Genomic DNA, 16,058 nt, shown 5'->3' on the forward strand with positions numbered 1-16,058 from the left:
ATTACAGTAAAATTCAAATTTTAACAAAAGCATCAAAAATATGGGCCATATGAGCCCACAGCTGCATGTGTTGATGCAGTTGCCTCTACTGAGTAGAAATGTCTATGGAAATATTTGTAGACTCCATTAACTGGGACAACAATTAATATATATTTGTTTAGCTTTGAAGACTATCATGACATTCTTCTCAGTAATGCATTTAGTGTTTGGCTTCTCAGGGCTGCACTGGAAAAGCACCTCCAACAAATTAAAGATGTGAATTTGAAAAGTCAAGAATTAAACTGCATTAAAAAGTATTACAGGGACACTCCTAGCCAGAATTTCGGTTTCCTTAATTCAATCTGCTTTAGTTCTCCTTGGAAATTAAATAAATTTAATTAAGGCCACTTTAGGATTTTTTTTGAATTCTGAATGAGAATATCCAGATAAAAGTGTAAAGGAATTAAACTAATACACCTTAAAAGACTCATTCACATGCATTTTCTTGAGGTAGCCTCCAGAAGCCTTACCCGATCACACGTGGAGTTCAGGGAAGATTTGAAGATTTTAAAAGGCTGACACCCGCAGCTCCTTTCTTATAATTTTCTTTTCTGTCTGCGTTGTTACCCACAGTCAGCAGATATTCAATGAGTGTCCATTCCTCAACTCATTACCTTAATTAAAACTGCCATCATTTGCCACTGAGGAACCGATTTTGGGAAAGTAAGAGTGTGATAGAAGGATGGATACCTAGCAGGGAAAATGTTGCTTAATATGTAATATCATGGGGTTTTTTCTTCCCTCAAAAACACAAAAAATGAGGGGTTGTTTTATATTCACAGCCAAATTACACTTGAGTGATTGCATAAGCAAAGAAATGAAGGAACAAAATGCCAAAGAGATCTCCCCAACAATAGAAGTGTTTTCTAGCTGGTGAATAAAGTAGAGAGGGAAGCAAAGGCTTAAGAGCAGATGGAGGTTCAGTATCCAACATGGCAGTGAGTAGCTTAGCCACCTGACTGTCCTGAGAAACATGGGGAGAATGGTGATGTGTCACCCAGAATTTTGTGACCACATCTTAGGGAGCACCTCCTGGGACTTCCTCACACAGTGCTGATGGGAAGCACCAAGCCAAGCACCAAGAGCACAGAACTCTGGATTGTTTTTAGGGATCGATACGTGAGAATTTTCCAAAACAGGTCATGTCATGGTGGGTATTTGCAGCTTCTGGGTCACAAGATAAGGAGATCAGCCTAGAAGGAGGTTTTGCAGGGGGTCACTGTAAGGTAATTTTGTGATTAAGCTTATTCCTGGGTAGCTGATCCTGGACATATCCCATGCAAGTGAGGGCATGCTGGGGAACACACAAAAAGGGAAAACTGAAGAATGAATTTAAAAAAAATAACCTACACACTTGGCATGAATTTTCTTTGAGATATGGGTTTGTCTTTGACACCAAAGCAGGTCAGTTACCCATGTGTCTGTCATCTTTACCATTTTTCTTACCAACTCCTTGGATTATGGAAGAAAATATTTATATTTTGGACTGTAGGCTACAGACTAGGATTGTCAATTCTGTTTTTTTAGTGAGACATCAAAACGCTCTCCTTAACAGCAATTTATCATGAAGTGCAAAAAAGAGGTTGAATTTTGTTGCCTTTGAATGTTGAGTGAAAGTACCATGTTCATCTCAAGCATTCACAAGCTCATTTTTAAACATTAAAATACATTATATTCAGCAGAAAATACAGTTAACATCAGAAATATCAGTTTTCATGACTTGGAAACAAAAGCGATGGGCCCTGAAATTGTGTCAGCACAGAGCCACAGCCATAGGGCCATAAATGAAGTGCTACAGGGGCATTAGTCTGTGGGATGGTTTCTGAAAAACTGATGAGCTGCAAAAATTGCTGAGGACAGAGCTATCTTGTTAAAAAATGTCTAGTAATTAAAACAGATAGGGAAATAACCACCTTTCTTTGCACTTTCCTTTTTGTTCTAAGGCTTTCAAGCCAAATGTTCTGGCAGTGCAAAGCTGCCATTCTCTGCTGTCTAGGAAGGTGGTGCTAAACTACAAATTATGGAAAAAGGTGTGGGAGCTGCAGCCCTGCAGCTAAAGGACTTACTGTTGGTTGTTGCCGTTTCTTAAAATCTAGAAAGACTGTGGAAGGAATCCTGTAGGAATTAAAAAAAAAAGGTGAATAGGCTTAGGATACTATTATTTATCATCTCCTGATGGAGCTCCCAGTTCAGTGCTAGGGAAGCTCAATCCTTTCTGTAGCATCTCTTACTTTTGTCATGTGAGAATCGAGATCTGCTCTCAGCTTTGTGGCTTTTAGGCCATTTATATTGTAGACTGATGTATGTGCTCCCACCCAAAACAGACAGTGTTTGCCTCATAAGAAAGATGCATCCAGCTCAGAGAAATATATTTTATTCTTCATATACATAAAGAATTTTATACTGTCCTCAAGTGATTGGCTTTGTTCTGCTATGCATAAAATCCTTTGGTTTGCTGTTTTTTAGCCTGATTTAATGTGAGCTTCTGCTTCTGGTCATGGTCTTTTATAAATCTGAAGACTTTTTCATTAAACCCAGAGATTAATTGCAGTGCAGACATGTGGGATGTCCAGGAATACCAGGCTTGGGCTACTGGACACTTTGACTTTTTATTATCAGTGCTAATAATTATCAGTTTCCTATGAAACTTCCTATATGATAATGTATTTCTTTGAGGAATGGCCTGAGAGAAAGCTTAATAGTGTTTGTTTCCTTAGTGTTGTGACATATTATCAAACAATTTCTCTACTCATCACTTTAATAGACAAAAGTGATGAGATCTTCCTGGAAAAATGGTTTCAAGTGCTGACTTGAAATGTGTTTAAATATCAAGGATTTGTGAAAATAGATTCCTCTGGTTTCCTCAAACTCATTGTTTTGTTCTGAGGCTCCTACTCACCTGCCCAGACTGCCTGCAGTTTCAGTTCCTTACCTAATTCTCACAACATTTGTAAGAGGTGATTATTATAGCAGAGAGAAAGACAAAAAATACTCACTCCTGGTCCACAGGAGAGGAGTGTGATAGAATCTCTCATAGAATCAGTATTTTCTGAATGCCAACTCTGCGATCATTACCTATTTTTGTGATGAAAAAAAAATCTATATCATTGCTAACATGTCCTTCTTTCTACTAAGTAAATTATTTCAGTGTGAAAGTGTGATTTGTACATAACCCTGTATGAAGCAGTGGTAATGTAATGTACAGGCAGTTCCAAAAATACCTGTTATTTCTTGACTTTAAAATCCTAGAGAGATCCATGCAGAGTTGCTGCAGAAAGCATGGCCTGAGGGACGTGTGTGGTATGTAGAGGTCTAAAAGACCAGCCTGCAGTTGTCCTCCAGCAAATGGTCTCCTACTCCCTGAGAAGAGATGAATTAGAGACAAGAACCATTCCTGGGGCTCCAAAACTGAGAAGACCGTATTTTTAGAAAGCCGTCAGATGTCTGCCATTTGAAAGCTGGAGACTCCCACGAGCAGGACACCAGCTGGCACAGCAGCAGAACCCTTTATAAAAGTCATCACAATGACCTCAACAAGGATATGTACGTGCTGGCTGCTCCTGAACTCTGTGGCAAGGGACAGCAATGTAACCACATCCAAATGGACACACAGCAGTGTATTTTATGCTCTCACACAGCAAGACTGCTTAGTGGTTACAGCTTTACCTGGTAATGTCCATTGAAGTGTGCTAAATCTGAAAACATTGATTTCAGTCCACAAAATACATATTGCTTTCTTGATGTTTCATTTTTTAGAGTATTACTTTTCCCTTGATTTTGTGTATGCATTGATATTTATGCTGTGGTGGATAGCTATTTTGGAGACATTATGCAGGAACACTTTGTTTAGGAAGCATGGAGCTTGTCCCCCATGAAAAGGAAGTCCCTTTGTCACATCCCTTGTGTGAGCAGTTCAGCATGATGGCTATAGGCCTAGTGGGTAGATGGGGCTGACTGTGACATTGATGGTTGCTTTAGGACTAATATTTCCCACGTGAAAAATGCATGTTTTTACAAAAGTACAAAAGCCATGTTCACATATTTCCACTTCTAATTCCATCCCAAAGGCTGACAACCACCAGCAAAGCAGGACTGTTTTACTGGCCTTTACCACTGTAATGCAGGATGGCTTATCAAGAAGGAACTGCCACCATGATTCACTCAGTACAGAAGAGATTAGAATTGACTGGCTCTAATCTTGGCTCAAGTCACATCCTTTTGCTTATCTGATTTCTTCATAATTCACCTTGAAGTATTTGCCACTGAGAGATGTCTGGAGCTTTTGTACCTGTCAGTCATCGAAGGTTTGGTTGGGGGGCTGGATATCAGTTAAAAATGAAGGTGTCAATCAGACCCACCACCCAGAATTCAAGACTTGTTTGTTCCATATGGCTTACAAGGATCACAGTGCTCTAAGGAACATCCCTGGAGACCAGCTCTGCAACATGACTTGGACAGTAATGGCAGGTGTCTGTTCTGGAATGGCCCTAGAAGATGGTTTATATTGATGTTACTGGAAAAGCTTTCAAGATGAAGTCAAGAACACAAACATATACATCTATGTAGATAGGCATAATTTTGTCTACATAATATATATTCTATAAAATATATGCTCCACATTATATATTTATAGTGGTTTTTCGGGCTATATATGTATAAGGGCAATGAAGCTGGTGAAGGGTCTAGAAAATGTCTTATGATGAGAAGTTGAGGGAGATTATCTTTTATTCTGCTAAATTAAGTATAGGTAAAGAAAAGACATGCAGACACAGAAGTTAAGCACAGTATTTTGAAGAAAAAGAGAAATATATACAAAGGCAGGCAGGACTCCTGACAAAAAGGTGTTAAAACAGAAATTCAAGGAAAACAAGGTAAAAAAAAAAATTAGCACAGCAGGACATTTTTCCTTGATGTTTTCTGGGAAAAATAGTTGTGGCTTTTTATGAGGCTTTTATGCTCAAGGCAGTTGATAGAAAGCTGCTGTTTTAAATCTTGAGATGTCTCAGTTATTTTCTTTCCACCACTATTGTCCTTACAACAGTGTCAGACCCCTGAATGTGGTGGTTTTGCAGCCACACAGAGGAGGGGAGGGCATCTGTACCTCACCAGCTATCACGCCAAAAAGCAACTGGTGGCATTTTGCAAACCTGCTCTCAAACAGTGGGATTTGTCTCCATTTTATTAAAACATGGGATAATGCATGGCCCCGAAGAAAGTAGCAATTCACTTCCAGCTCCTCTGTGGAAGTTGTAGCACTAATGAAGCGAATCACATTTCAGGGAATATAGCCATGATTTAGTACGTGTATAACTGTAATAAAATGTTGTTACGGCTGAGATTGTTATGTTTTTAATGGAAAAAAGAAGACTTAGGATTGAAATTGAAAAACAACCCAGTTCCCATAAAAGGTAAAAATGGGCTTAGATAAAAGGTTAATAGAGTTAATTGTGGGGAGTAATACAAGACAGCAACTCATGCTAGAGGAGATAACTGTGATTCTGATAAAGGGGAATTGTAATTAAATAGAGGTTGGATAAACATGATTATCCTGAAAAGGTTTCCCAGCACAGTAGCGGGAGGTTTTAAGATGTGGAGGCAGACGCCTGTACGTGATCTGGAAGTAGAGACACCACTGCTGCCAGCCTTGCTGGATGCTCACCACCGCGGCATGCTGCCCACGCTGCTGCTCTGGCCAGCAAAAGGCAATAAATTGAGCTCATTTTGAAGTTTCGTTCACCTGCAACACCAACTGGCAAGTGATCTTCCTGTCTTGCACTTCTCATTTCTGCTGGTGCCCATTTCCACCCCCATCCTGCTGTGGGGGGAGCAGCTCTGGGTGCTGGCCAAAGTTGATCTGCTGCAGGATGGCTGTGGGCTGGAGCAGGTCAGGGCATCCCTCCCATACGATGCTTTTTCCAGAACTGATAGAATTTGTTTACACAGATAATAAAATGAAGTGCAGTACTTTGATACTGAACCCTGAGAGACAAACAGAGGCTTTCCACACTGATCTGTTTTACTGAAATGGGTATCTGTGCTTAATATTTTTATTTGTTGAGTTACCAATGTTTCACAATAACCTATATGAGATGAATGGAATCAAATACAGCATATTCCTCCCAGGACAACCAGAAGAAGTCCAAATAGCCATTTTGTTTGTTTCCTTTAAATTGCATAACATTTTTGCTTTATTTTCAACTTTTAACTATATATCATTAAAAATATAAATGTACTGAATTTGAATACAGGTATTAATTCACATTTTTCTATAATTCCTATAGATTATTTTACATAACACATACAGAAAAACACTGTGAATTTACTGCAAAAAACTATCATATACTGTTTGGAATCACTGTATATCATGATGATAAAATTACCTGATGGCTAAGGAAAATTTCTACCGGAGTTCTATTATTCCCTATTCAGAGCAAGTGAACATCTCTCTAGGGACTAAGCAAATTTCTCCTCTCAAAAAAAGGAGGGAAAGATCTTTTTGCCTTCAAATTTTTGTTTTTCCAGTGCCAACTTCCAGATCTTCAAGCAGACTTCACAACCCTATATACAGAGACCAGTTATGAGCCCTTACTGCCACCTTTAAGATTGCTCCTTCAAACTTTTTTCCCCTGAAATTTTCTCCCCAATCTCTGTGCTTACCTTACATACTTCTGTTCATTTACAAGCTGCAGTGAACCCTAAAAGCAGGCTTGGACTCAAAATGTGTCCTCAATGTTTTTTGGGCATAATCTGCAACACTTTATGTTGCTGACCATATACATATTGGAATAATCCCACAAGTTTTAGGGTGGATAGCATCTGTTGTGTTAGTGAATGAGACTGAGAGCAAAGTGAATTGAAATTACTTGTGGAAACTCCCAGCATGGTTTCTTTGGCTTTTTATCTCTGCAGCTGGCATGTGATACAGTAATTGTCTTACTCACATTCCTGTCTTCTCTGCTTGTTGAATTTGTTGAAGTTTTTTGTACCAGACACGCATTTATTTGCAACCAATTCTAAGAGCATGACCCTATTGCCTAAATCAGTTGTTGAAACTTGAATTCCATGCAGAAAATATTTAGTTATCAAGGCCATTTTTAAACTCAGTCATGCACAACACTTTTGCTTCCTTGTCTACAACTATGTTTTCTTTGCAAGAGCTTCTGTCTATTGAAGCTTATTGAAAGAGTAATGATTTCTTTTTTTTATATTTTTAAGTTTCCACTGAGTTCATTTTCTGGAGGGATATTTCTTTTTGTCACTGTACAGCAAATATACACAGGACCTAGAATTAAACACAGGACATGACACAGTAACATTATTCCCACAAACCACCTCTAAGGATATTGGCTGTCTATGCTGGACACACAGCTTTTGGCAAAATTAATGTAGAGATGGGAAAGTTAAGACAAAGTTGTACACCTACCCAAAACATGTTTTGAATAGTCTGCCACACAGTGTTTCTGGAAAAACAACCTTTCACTGGTGAGTGACATATTTTAATTTCCTAAAGGAGAGAGGGGTTTTGAAAACATGTATTTTTATTATTCTGCAACAATCAAAACTGAACTCTGGAAAATGTGTTTAATTTCTATGAAAATGTCATTCCTTTGGCTCTGACTTGCTAGCAGTGATTTTTTTTTCCCAACATTTTATTAACATGACACTTTTACTTGAGAAAGTAGCTGGCACGTGCTGTAAATTTTGTGTTCTCCAAAGAGAAAATGAACCAAGAGCTTTAAAAAAGAAATAGTGAAATGGTTACTGCTTGTGTTTACCAACAACTGAAGTGAACCTTTCAGTTATTTTGCTGTCTCCCCAGCCTAACATCCTCCAGTGAGAGGATGGAACGCTGAGCTCCCTGCCATGGAGAAGGATGTCTGCATGACTTACTGGTAGTGCAATGATCCAGGGAAACAGGGGCAGCTTCATAAGGAAAATTGAGGCTAACACACATCAGAATTACAAAGAGGGTGTTCTAAAACAAGTGTAAACTCAGTGAATGTAGCTGTTCCCCACCAGTGCAAACTACCACCAGGAACAGTGATACTGCACAAGAGATCAATGTTCTCTATTCCAGATGCCTTGTTCAACTAATCTTCACCTAATTTTGATTAAGATATCTCTATATGTGTTTACATAAAACAGAATTTAAGAAAATTTTTTAAGCATGGGCACCAGCCCAGTCCATAAAGACCAGAACTTCAGCCTCAGGAGGAATATGGAAAGAAGTTATCAGTTCCCAAAGCTTTAATACTCCTGAAGTTCCAAGGAGCTTAAAAAAATCTTGGTGGTGATAGATATCTAGGTAGTACAAATTTGATAAATCAAGCTATGAAGTTCTTTTTTTTTGCTTCACTGATGAGATGTTCCTAGACAAACAATTCCAAAAAACCTTCCTTCACTGAGATTTGAAAGCATTTGTGCCTTGTATTTATCATTTGGTCAAATTAAGGTCAGATAAAGGTGGATTTCTTCTGCTACTTTTTGTCTTCAATTTATCAAGCATACTCTCAGCTTTTTCACAACACAGGAGAAGTGATGTCCTTTGCAGCTGTATCCCCCTTTCATGACATATACCGAAGTATCTTAGCTAGAAAGATGATGCAGGCAGTAAAAGAAAATAATGTGGAACACTTTACGGACGAAAGACGTGCCCTGATAAACACCACATGTGTGTTTATCACATGTAGGTTCAGACAAGGTAGGAAAGAGAGAAGTTTAAATGGAATATTGTGGTTTTCAAAATATTTTGAAGGTACTGTCCAATCCAAATGCCCCTGATACAGCTCAAGGCCATGTCCTCTTGTCCTGTCACTAGTTGCTTGGGAGAAATGGCCAACCCCCATATTGCTACAACGATGCGGAGCAGAATGGCAAACACTGGAGAGAGCAGATGGAAGTGATGTTCTCCTTGCTAGAAATTTATTTAGAAGACACCAATATTGAAGTCTTTATCTTCAGTTGTTTGTTACGGGTGTATGCCTCCACCATTCCTACCCTTACATGCCCAGATCTCTTTTGCATCACTAACATTTTATATTATTACCTACCAATGTATCCAAAATGAAAACAGTAGAATTCTGTCTACAGTTAAACTAGCCCTTTCTTTATTGCAGTGGTAGTCAGAAATCCAAGCCAAGGAAGACACCCCCCCCCCCCCCCATCCAAACCTGAAACCTTGGAAAACTTGGGTTTTGGGTGTGCAGAAGTATTATCCAGCATTAAACTGTTTATTAGGAGGCATTATTTTCCTATGTCAAGAGTATCTATCATGATAGTTTTGCTATATTTCATTGGTTTAATTTTAAATCACATATCTGTTATTATCAAAAGTCCTTTGTGGAGGCCCTGAGAGGCTATTTCCCTTAACACAGCCCTGAAGCTGCAAGACACAATTGGCAACACCACACAATCCATATGTAGGCTGTCTACAACATTTTCCAATGTGAGGTAAGGCAGCAGCTTTGATCCTTGGCTATCTGTTGTCCTCTATGACAATGGTTCTTCTCGGATAGGTCTCAACATCCACAAATATGTAGCGAACCTCGAATCTTCCTGTTTCAAGATTCTGGAAAGAAAAAAATATCAGTGTGTTTTTTTCTCTTTGGTAGTTAAAATTCAAGACTTAAGCTTGTCAGGAGTGTCAAGCAATAGTACATACCTCTTTGACTTCCACATGGACTGTTCCCTGTTTCCCTGATTCAGTGCCCTCAATATAGAACTTCAAACGCATGTGTTTCAGTCCATCCTTTACGTATTCAATGTGACTAAAAACAGCAACACAAAACAAAAAACCCAACCACCCAGCAAGAATACAGATTATATGCTAGTTAAGACTTCAAATTTAAACTTACTTAGAGGAGTTGCTTACTTATTTTGTAAGAAAGTGTACTCCGGTGGTGTCCTTATGCTACCTTGGGTTCCTTCTCTACTGCTCCTCTCAAGCTTTACTGTGAGTGCCTAAGGACTAGTGGAGTTAGAAGAGCTAATTAGCTGCAGAGCATTAAGAGATTAAATGCTTAAATGTCCTCACCCCAGTCCTCCCCTCAAAACTTAAAAGCAATCCACTGCTGAAGACTATGGAAATTCCTTGTATTTATTCTTAACAAAACCCCGACTTGGATATTTGGAGCCCGACATCTAAAAATGGACCCCACATCACCAAGACTTCCAGAGGTTTTTTAGGCACTTAAACTAAGTCATCAAGCCAAAACATACAGAGCATGTTTTTCCAAATTAATTATCAGGTTGGTTAAACCACATCAAAACAAACAGTTTACTATGCGCTTTACTTACTTTGGCAATAATTTTGTTCTGCTGAAATTGTGTAATTTGGCACTGTTTGAGATCTCCAACCTAAATGCTGGTATTTAGACTGGATTTGGGTTATGGTCAAGTATTAAATAAATAGCACATCACTTTCAAAGTGACCACTTTGGGAAACTAATGATCCCATGAGAGTTCTGGTGCCAGTTTATGTTTCCTACTGAAATTATTAACTGCTGTTTATCACCAATCTTTATTTCTGTAAGGCATGTCCAGGTACACACTGTGAAATAAACTTCCAATACAGTTTAAAGTGACATGATGGGGTAGAGAGAACAAATATGAATTAAGAGCGTTACTGCAGAAAATTTACATTCAAGGTGTTTATACACAAAAAACCCTGTAGATTTTTGAGACAAATATTTAAAATCATTCTTATACTGCAGATGCAAACTCTACAATCTTAGCCAGTTCTCAGCTCAAAAATTTATTTAAAATACAAGGCATTCAAAATTATGGAAATTAAATACTAGGAAAGCTGATTCATAGTAAATTTACTTATTTACAGACACACGCTCAGAATGTTTGTGTATATCAATTTCATTTAGCAGCTTCACTTTAAACATTATTTCACATAGTCTGGTGAAGAGATAAAGCTTCAACCAGTAAAAGTCACTTTCCTCAGACAAAATAAAAAATCTCAATTTCACGGTTCAACCTATGTCTGGGCTTATGTGTCTCATCCTATATGAAACCTCATTGAATATATTCCTGCCAAATAACCCAATAAAGCAGGGAGAACTTATGTTTTGTAAGAAATAATTCTGTTGTTTCTTTCAAAAGGAAAGTAACAGACACACTCATGAAAGGTTTAGGTGATAGATGTTCTGTTAAACACACAGTAGAAGTGTTGCCTCAAGTACTAAAAAGCATTCTGCGTATAAGCTCAGTATAGTTTCATACTGTAATTCTGTCAGACTACTGCTCCCCCCATGCAAGCCTAGGCCTCTGTACTCCTCTCTTCAGACTCATCCTATTTTTTGGAGAGCTCTATGTCTACCATGATGACCATTGCTTGTTTTGTGGCACTCAGAATTGGCATTTTACATTCTATGTACACTGTACTTAGTGGTATATGGCACACAAGAGGTACTGCAAAAAACTTCTGTGTTCAATCAAGAGTGACAGGATATGTCACAAACAGTTAATCACTCTGGAACTAACTTGTGATCCAAAAATATCTTTGCTGTGCAAAGACTGATGTCTTTATGGGGCAAACACCAAGGGGTACCTGACATGCTGTCGTCTTCCTCTTCTTGTTGCCTCTCCATAACCTTTGATAGAGTCACCAAAAACACCAATTATCTACAAGAGAAAAGAGCTGTCATAAAGGATCACATACAAACAGGTATTCCAGTATCAGCTCCTGCTTCTGCTGTGAATGCACCTTCTTTTAACAAAATGCCCCTGGAGAATTTAACAAGTCAAGAATAGAAGTGTTTATGAAAGAAAACAGTTTTAGGAAAACTCCTCTGTATTCCAGTCCTTTTTATTCTTTACAGTCCTGTATTAAATGTCTAAAATAAATCCTATTGATATCCTCCATTTGTACTGTTCTCTGAGACGAAGACATGTAAACCGACATTTTGTGTAAAAAGGAAAAAAAAAAGCCCAAAATATTTGCTCACATCTCCTCCAAGAGAATATCTTTTGAAGTTTAAAATGCAAATGCACTCCCTTTCATATGATCTAAAAACCACTACTGGATAAGAAATTTAGTAATCTTTTTTCAGATCTATAGAGTCAGAGTAGATCAACTTAGTCTGAAACTTACTTTAAATCTGGTTAGAAGGGGAGGTTAAGTTTTACTCTGCAAGTACTGGAAAGAAGTTTTAATTCTACAAACTCCTTCCAAAGCAGTCTTCATTTTGATTTGAGCAACAACTTGTCACTTAATTTCTAGGTTTTCCTCAAAGGCATCTGTGGCAACCTTGTTTGAAGGATGTTTTGTCTGAAGTAGTTTTTTAGAAAAAAATCTAGTTTAATATTGATTTTTGTTTACACCTAGCTATGACAACTGTGTGATCCCATGACTGTTCTCCACCTGTTTTCCTGTTAGCCAAAAGAATTCTAATTGTGCTCCAAATGAAAAATTTAAATTCCTGGGCATCAGTGCAGTGCCTCACAGAATGACAGAACCATAGTGAAGTGTCACAATAGAGTAAGTGTGGTGAGAAAAGGCAGCAAGTAAGATCTATAGAACTTAGTGGGACCAGTTGTCTCTCTGACCCGCAGAATTCAAGTGCTGCATTTAGCAGGCACTCAGAAAAGTCCCCAAGACTTTCTGTATGAAGCACATGCTCTGAGGGCAGACTGTATTTCAATCAGTTGTTGCGCTGTGGCACACTGACTTGGCTTAGTTCACACAAGCTCAATGCTTGCACTGACTTGTCTTAATGGAGGCTCTGCTCTGGAGCTGAGCCACCCCATGTCAGCTAAAAACACTGGCAGAACTGCTAAAGCTGCACATGGGTCTTCAAGTAGCTTGTGAGATTCCTTGCACAAAGTTTTGACTTGAAGAGAGCCAGAAACTACTGAGAAAAACAAACTTAGGACTAAAGTTCAAAAACCAACCTCAGGATGAGATCTGCATTTCTCCAAGGCATCTCCATAGATCTTATTTGGACTAGAAGAAGAGAATAGCTCTTTAAAAATCACATAGAACAAACCACCTGTAACAGAAACAACATCAAATGCAATCAAAACTTATCAAACCAGATGGAATTAATGAAAAGTATCTTCTGATAAAGAATGTAATTTAAAAAAAATAACCTGTAACACCAATTCCAACAAGCACCACAATAAAATAGGTAAAGTCTCTTCCAGCTTCTTTCACTGAAATTAAACAGAAAACAACACATAAATTACAACCTTGGATAATAACACTTGTATGACCTTCTTACATGAATGCTCTTCTGTTAGTCTGTAGCTCAAGTAACATTTTAGCAGAAGAAAAAATTCCAGTGATGGTTTCCATAATGCATCATTGATGTAAAAGAGACCATGGGACATCTCTTATATTGTACAGGGCATGTTTATATCTCTGTTAAGCCTTATTACTTTGTTTGCCAGATGTTTTCAAGATCCAAAGTAGCAATTACTGCTACTTTTTGGGTGCATGAGAGCCAGATTTTTCAGGAACTAATGAGGTATTTAGCACTGCAGTATTCATGCTACCACCTAAACCCACAACCATTGAAATCCTTATGCAAAGAAAAGAAGTAAAAATAAAAAAGTAAAAGCTTTTAAGTTGCACACACTGAAAATAACTGATTTTATGAATTTGCAATCAACAGAACAATAAATAGGGGAATATTAGACTAAAATAATTTTTTAACATAATTAACTGCTGTTTGTCTGATTAGTTTTTATCTTTCAATTTTGATCTAAAGTACAAGCATCGGTATATAATGCAAAATAAGTCATAGGAGGACTACAATCCTTTCATGATAAAGTGTGCATTTCAGTGGAGTACAAGTTATGGAGGAAACATTAAGAACTATTTCTCCTGCAGTCTTCTAATCAGTTGAAGGTGTTTTTCCTAAGTAATTTCAAAGTACTCAAATTTTCTGCGGCCAATTATGTACTAAACACTTTTCTCTGAAGTGAATGAGACCAACTTAAGTGAAGGCAATCTACAAAGAAATTACCATCACATGTAGAGCTTTGACAATTTTGTTGGAGGCGTACTTATTTCAACAGCCGAACAGACAGGCTGCATGTGATAGGTTTTCCTTCTGAAAAGGAAAATGAGAGGCTATTATATCTTGTGCCTGATAATTACTTAGATCAATAGGCTGTTTAGAAGAGGTCATACAATTTATTCTGATCGTGCAATGCATACACAGAAATGTAACATCTGCTCCAAACAATACGACGGCAAAAGAAACCAGCTTGGTGTGCTGAGAATGTTTTTTTTAATAGATACTTGATGTTTGGAACCGCAAAACTTTAGCTGCAGAAGGACCCGCCTCCAGCCCTTCAGAGCAGCACACAGCATCCTCCGCCTTACCTTTCTGAGCCGCCGACACCAGCGTTTCCTCGTTGAGCGCCCTTTGCACGGACACATCTTTGCTATTACCGCCAGGTTTTGCAGCTTTCAGCCCTCCCGCCTGCGTCCCGAAGCTCCGACGGGCGGCCCCGAGCAGCAGTGGGGGCTGGTGCCGCCACCCCAGGCAGGAGCAGGACCGGGACCGGGCGCCGGCCCCCAGGAGCGCCCACCCGCGAGTGGCGAGCAGCCAGCGGCCCAGGCAGCCCCGCCCGAGGGAGGCGGGCAGAGTCCGGGGCAGCACGCCGGGCATGGCTCCCGCCGCCCTCCGAGGCACGGCCGGGGCAGGCCAGCCGAACGGAGAGTTTGTACCGCTCGGCACTGCTCTCCCGGGGAGCCCTCGGGGAAGTGCCCGGGCAGCCTCCCGCCCCGATGGCCGCTCCTCCAGCTCGGGAGCCCGCCTGAACCTTTGCCGCCGGCGGCCGCCGCTGGCCGTTGCCCCGGCGGAAATGTTTAGGACGGCGGAGCAGCGAGCGGCGGCGGCGGGCCCTGGGAGCGGTAGTTTGAGCGGGCTCCCTCTCCCGCCCGTCGCCGGGAGCGGCTCCCAGCGAGGTCACTACAGCGCCCGCCATGCCCAGCGCCGCCACAGCCGCAGCCGCAGCCGCAGCCCGCCCTCCGCGGGAGGGGACCCCGGCCTCGGTTGAAGGGGTGGGAAGGCGGGGCGCTGCTCGCCGCGGCTGCGGTGCCCGTCACCCTTTTAAAGCTGTGTTTTCATACATGTTTTTCTCGGTTTGCACACGTATATGTGTTAAAGCGATGCAGTTAAGGTTTCCGCGGCTAGAGGGATTTGGACAGGCTAAATCGATGGGCTGAGATCGACGGCATGAGGTTCGACAAGGCCAAGTGTCGGGTCCTGCTCACAACAACCCCAGGCAGCCCTGGGGACCGAGTGGCTGGAAAGGTGCTGGTGGAAAAGCACCTGCGGGGGCCGATCGACGGCTGCTGAACGTGAGCCAGTGTGTGCCCAGGTGGCCAAAGCCAATGGCTTCCTGGCCTGTATCAAAACCAGTGTTATGAGCAGAACTAGGGAGGAGATTGTCCCAATGCACTTGGCGCTGTTGAGGTCACACCTTGAGTACTGTGTTGAGTTTTGAAGCCCTCGATTTAAGGACATTGAGCTGCTGAAGCAGGCCCAGAGAAGGGCAATGGAACGGGTGAAGCTGGAGCACAAGTTTTATGAGGAGTGGCTGAGGGAGCTGGGGATGTTTAGCTTGGAGAAAAGGAGGCTCAGGGGGACTTCATCACTGTATAAATCCCTGGAAGGAGGCTGTGGCCAGCTGGGAGTCGGCCGGGAGTCGGCCTCTTCTATGACAAGATGAAATGGCCTCATGTTGTTCCAGGGGAGGTTTAGTTTGGATATTAAGAAGAATTTCTTCACAGAAAAGACGGTTAGGCATTGGAAAGGGCTGCTCAGGGAGGTGGTGGAGCCACCAACCCTGGAGATTTTAAAGGAAAGATTGGAGTTGGCGCTTAGTGCTTAGTGCTGTGCTCTAATTGACATGGTGGTGTTCGGTCATAGGTTGGACCAAGTAATCTCAGATGTATTTTCCTACCTAATTAGTTCTGTTGTTCTGAGACGCGAGAACAGAGTGGCCGAGAGCTCCGAGCTCCCTGCGGGGCGGGGGAGGCACCAGGATGCTCATGG

The 16,058-nt window shown here is 40.6% G+C and overlaps 1 protein-coding gene across 1 annotated transcript; it reads right to left on the bottom strand.

Annotated features, from left to right (window-relative positions):
* Positions 1-8,939: 8,939 nt before the first annotated feature.
* Positions 8,940-14,910, bottom strand: TIMM21 (translocase of inner mitochondrial membrane 21). Its single transcript, XM_059857363.1, has 6 exons — positions 14,378-14,910; positions 13,138-13,200; positions 12,940-13,037; positions 11,597-11,670; positions 9,701-9,806; positions 8,940-9,607 (listed from the first exon to the last, which is right to left on the bottom strand). Exons 1-6 carry the CDS (start codon positions 14,664-14,666, stop codon positions 9,515-9,517), a joined length of 723 nt encoding a protein of 240 aa, XP_059713346.1. The 5' UTR covers positions 14,667-14,910; the 3' UTR covers positions 8,940-9,514.
* Between the last annotated feature and the right edge of the window lie 1,148 nt (positions 14,911-16,058).

Source organism: Haemorhous mexicanus, chromosome 1, assembly GCF_027477595.1.
Source record: "Haemorhous mexicanus isolate bHaeMex1 chromosome 1, bHaeMex1.pri, whole genome shotgun sequence".
In the NCBI taxonomy this organism is placed as follows: Eukaryota; Metazoa; Chordata; class Aves; order Passeriformes; family Fringillidae; genus Haemorhous; species Haemorhous mexicanus.